At 45.7% G+C, this 3,606-nt stretch overlaps 1 protein-coding gene across 1 annotated transcript in view; it reads left to right on the top strand.

Annotated features, from left to right (window-relative positions):
• The first annotated feature begins 1,060 nt into the window (after window positions 1-1,060).
• Window positions 1,061-3,606, top strand: part of CSTF1 (cleavage stimulation factor, 3' pre-RNA, subunit 1, 50kDa) — a 6,830-nt gene continuing 4,284 nt past the window's right edge. Inside the window, exon 1 of the mRNA XM_006881654.1 lies at window positions 1,061-1,229. Coding sequence (XP_006881716.1) covers window positions 1,061-1,229 — 169 coding nt within the window. The remainder of the gene's footprint in view (window positions 1,230-3,606) is intronic.

Below are 3,606 nucleotides of genomic sequence, written 5' to 3' on the forward strand. Positions count from 1 at the left end.
TTTTGTTAATCTGCGTGTGTTCTGTTGTGCATAGGGTTTTCAGAGGCCTGCTATTTCAGAAGTGGGTGGCCAATCCTTCTTCCTGGTCTGTCTTAATCTGAATGTTCAGATTTAGAGGAGTATCTGACAGACTCGATTAAACATAGGGATATGTAAGATTAATAAATTAATGTGTATATATATAATATGAATGGGGTTATGCAGTTCTGCTTTGCCCCCTGGGGTCGCTGGAGTCAGGCTGCATTGGCACACGCAGGGTTGAGCTAGGGCACAGTGGTTAAGTGCTCAGATGTAAAGCAAAGTGTTAACTGTGCAGACCCACCAGCATCTTTGCAGATGAAGAGACCCGTCCGGCTTCCCACAAAGATCACAGTCACATGACCGGTGGGGTGGCACTGCTCGGCCACGTGGGGTCACTGTGAATCAGCCTTGGCTCAGGGCACCAACAGCGATGCGTTGTAAACAGGGCAGGGTCAAGCGGAGGAGCTGTGGGCCAGACTACAGAATGTGTCGATGAGCTGCTCGAAAGAGTCTCATTCCCGCAGCTGACAAGTAGGAACTGACTTAGAGCTGACCCTCCAGTGGGTGTTTGAAGAGTCTGTGTTACACAGGAGATTGTCTCTCTCTCTCTCTCAGCCGCTGATAGTTTCAGATCGTTGGAGAGGCACTGCCTTTGTGTTTGCAGTACAGCCCTCTACAGGCTACACCACCAGAGCATTGTAGTCTTCTGTAAAGATCACAAGGAACTCCAGTGGCCTAGGAATTGCACTGCCAACACAAAGGTACAGGGTTCAGATCCACCAGCAAGATAAAGGTGGACGTTTCCTCCCTTTAGATTTGCTGCCTCTGAACACCCACCGGAGGGTCAGCTGTCAGCATTACAGCCTGGCAGCCTGACAGGGGAGCTCTGGTCTGCCCTCCAGGGTTGCTGTGAGGCAGAAGGGACGCCTCTGATCCCAGAGGCCTGCGTTGTAGCTGTGATTGGCTTGTGCCTGTGCCCCTCACCGGCCACCTGTGTTTTCTTCTTGCAGCTGGCAGGGGAACCCTCTTCCTCCTCAAGATGTACAGAACCAAAGTGGGCCTGAAGGACCGCCAGCAACTCTACAAGCTCATCATCAGTCAGCTGCTGTATGACGGTTACATCAGCATCGCCAACGGCCTCATCAACGAGATCAAGCCCCAGTCCGTGTGCGCGCCGTCGGAGCAACTCCTGCATCTCATCAAACTAGGTAGCTTGGCTGTGCAGCTGCCTCTGTCCTGGACGAGGCCGTGGGAAAGTGTACACGTATCTGTGTGTTAAACACCACAGAACCACATCTGGTTTTTTTGTTTTGTTTTTTTACGTTAATTTTATTCTTTTATTATTATTATTAAATTTTATTAGTTTTAATGAACATTTACAGAGACTTTGGGTTTTCATTCCTTCATTGCTGCACCATTCTCTCTACCCTCCTCCCCAGTTTGTTCTTCTTTCCCCGCCATCCGAATGTCTGTTTTAATTGTCCAATTGCCACAGTGCTTGTCAAAGCCAGTTCTGATTAATCTCCTTTGTCAGTGTGTCCCTTGCCATTCCCTATCACTCCTCCCTGAGAGAGACTTCACCCTGAGTCATAAGGAAAAGGGGACGGCGTATTCTCTTAGCTACTTCCTGCTGAAAAGGGACGCTGTGGGTTTCAGGGTGAAGATCTTCTCTCACTACTCTAAAGGGCCCCTTTGGCAGTAGGAAACACATAGACTATTATGGAGATTGATTTTGGAATTTAGATGCACTCTTATTGATTGTGCTTGGCCGTACATGTTCATATCCTTGAAGATGTATCATGGGGGTGTTGCAACCTAGAAGACACAAATTTGACTAACAAGTTATAAGTACATGAGTCAAAAATTATGGAAAAGTAAAAGAAAAGATTCTTTCATTGTTTTACAAACCCTCCCCCAGGTCCCCTCCACCATGCAGCCCTCGCTCTAGACTCCGTGATGACAGAAATACCTAGTCATATATCTCTTTTAAACAGTTTTCTCCCTCCTCTGTTTCAGTGCAGTATACATTATTGAACCCATCTTACTCAGTCTCTCCCCAACCCCAAGGACAGTCCCATTCTACAACAGTGGCATCATGTAATATTTGTCCTTTTGTGACTGGGATATTTCATTCAGCATAATGTTCTCCAGAGTCGACCATTTTGAATAATATTGCATGAGTTCCTTGTTTTTCAATGCAGCATAGTATTCCATTGTGCGAATATACCACAGCTTCTCGAGCCATTCGTTTGTTGATGGGCACTTAGGTTGTTTCCAACTCCTTGCTATTGTAAACAAAGCTGCAATAAACATGGGTGTGCATATATCTGCTTGGATGTCAGCTATGGTCTCTTCAGGGTATATTCCCAGTAGTGTCAAAATCGGCATCATGTAAATGGAGAATAAATCGTTTTCAGAAATTCCAAACCACATAAAATCATGGCCCAGCCAAGCTGATACGCAACCTAAACGTCACAGCCAGCAATCCTTGCACCTCAGCCTTTGTTACTATCAGATGTATGTCGTAAATGCATAGAATGCCTCAGTCCTAAATCGATCATAAAAGTAAAGTGTTAAGTAATGAGATGGTTGATAAATGAGGCATAAGCTTCATGCACGTATATCAGTAAAGAATGAAGAATGCATTATCCACCTTGAAAAGGAGCCTCAACCCAGTTCTCAAAACTGAATTCAGAATGAATCCGTGAGTTTAAATCCATTCAAGTATTGGAAAATAAAATGGTTACCTGTTTATTTAATTTGGAGTTGATGAGAACCTTTCCAGATAGAGAGTACTCTAGTGGCCTTCTGGGTAAAGAGTTGTGCTGCCAGTCCAAAGACACGTGATTCACATCCACCAGCTGCTCCCCAGGAGAAAGATGGACATACCATGTGATTTACAGCAAGTTACATTCCAGCTTCAATTTACAGCAGTCAGTTCCAAGTCAGTGGTGCATATCCTAAGTGAACCTTTATAGGCAGCAGCTGTTTTTAGGAAGCAGTAGTTGTAATAGAAGATGTTACAAAAATTGGAGATTTTTTTCCCTCTCTAGCCCAGAAGCACCTCTGTGGTAGCTTCACGTCCCTTTTGCTGCTTCTTGTTACAGCCCAGTGCTTGCAGATCCCTCCCTGTCAGATTGTTAGCGTGTCTTCCCCTTTGTACTTGTATCTCACACAGCTGAGGAAGGGCCTGCTGTGCCCAGAAAGTCGGGGGTTGGGGGCTGCTGGCTCACCCCAGAAAAGCCATCAATGTGTCTTGAGGCCGTGAGCTGCCTCCCACCTCACAGCCAGAGCTGATCAAGGCCACAGGATTGGAGCAAGCTGTTGAAGGGACCCAGGCCTCTTGCTGAGGGATGTCACCTCATTTTCAGCCCCCAGTAAGAGTTGGTTTTTTTCTGGATGTTGCAGATAAAAAATAGGTTGTAAGTGTAAAATGGTGCAACCACTGTGGAAAGCATTGTGGCGCTTTCTCAAAAAGTTGCAAATAAAGATACCATTTGACCCAGCAGTTCCACTACTGGGAATATACCCTAAAGAGACCATAAATGACATCTAAGTAGATATATGTATACCCATGTTTATCGC

Source organism: Elephantulus edwardii, unplaced genomic scaffold, assembly GCF_000299155.1.
Source record: "Elephantulus edwardii isolate Elephantulus edwardi_28Jun2011 unplaced genomic scaffold, EleEdw1.0 scaffold00015, whole genome shotgun sequence".
Classification (NCBI taxonomy): Eukaryota; Metazoa; Chordata; class Mammalia; order Macroscelidea; family Macroscelididae; genus Elephantulus; species Elephantulus edwardii.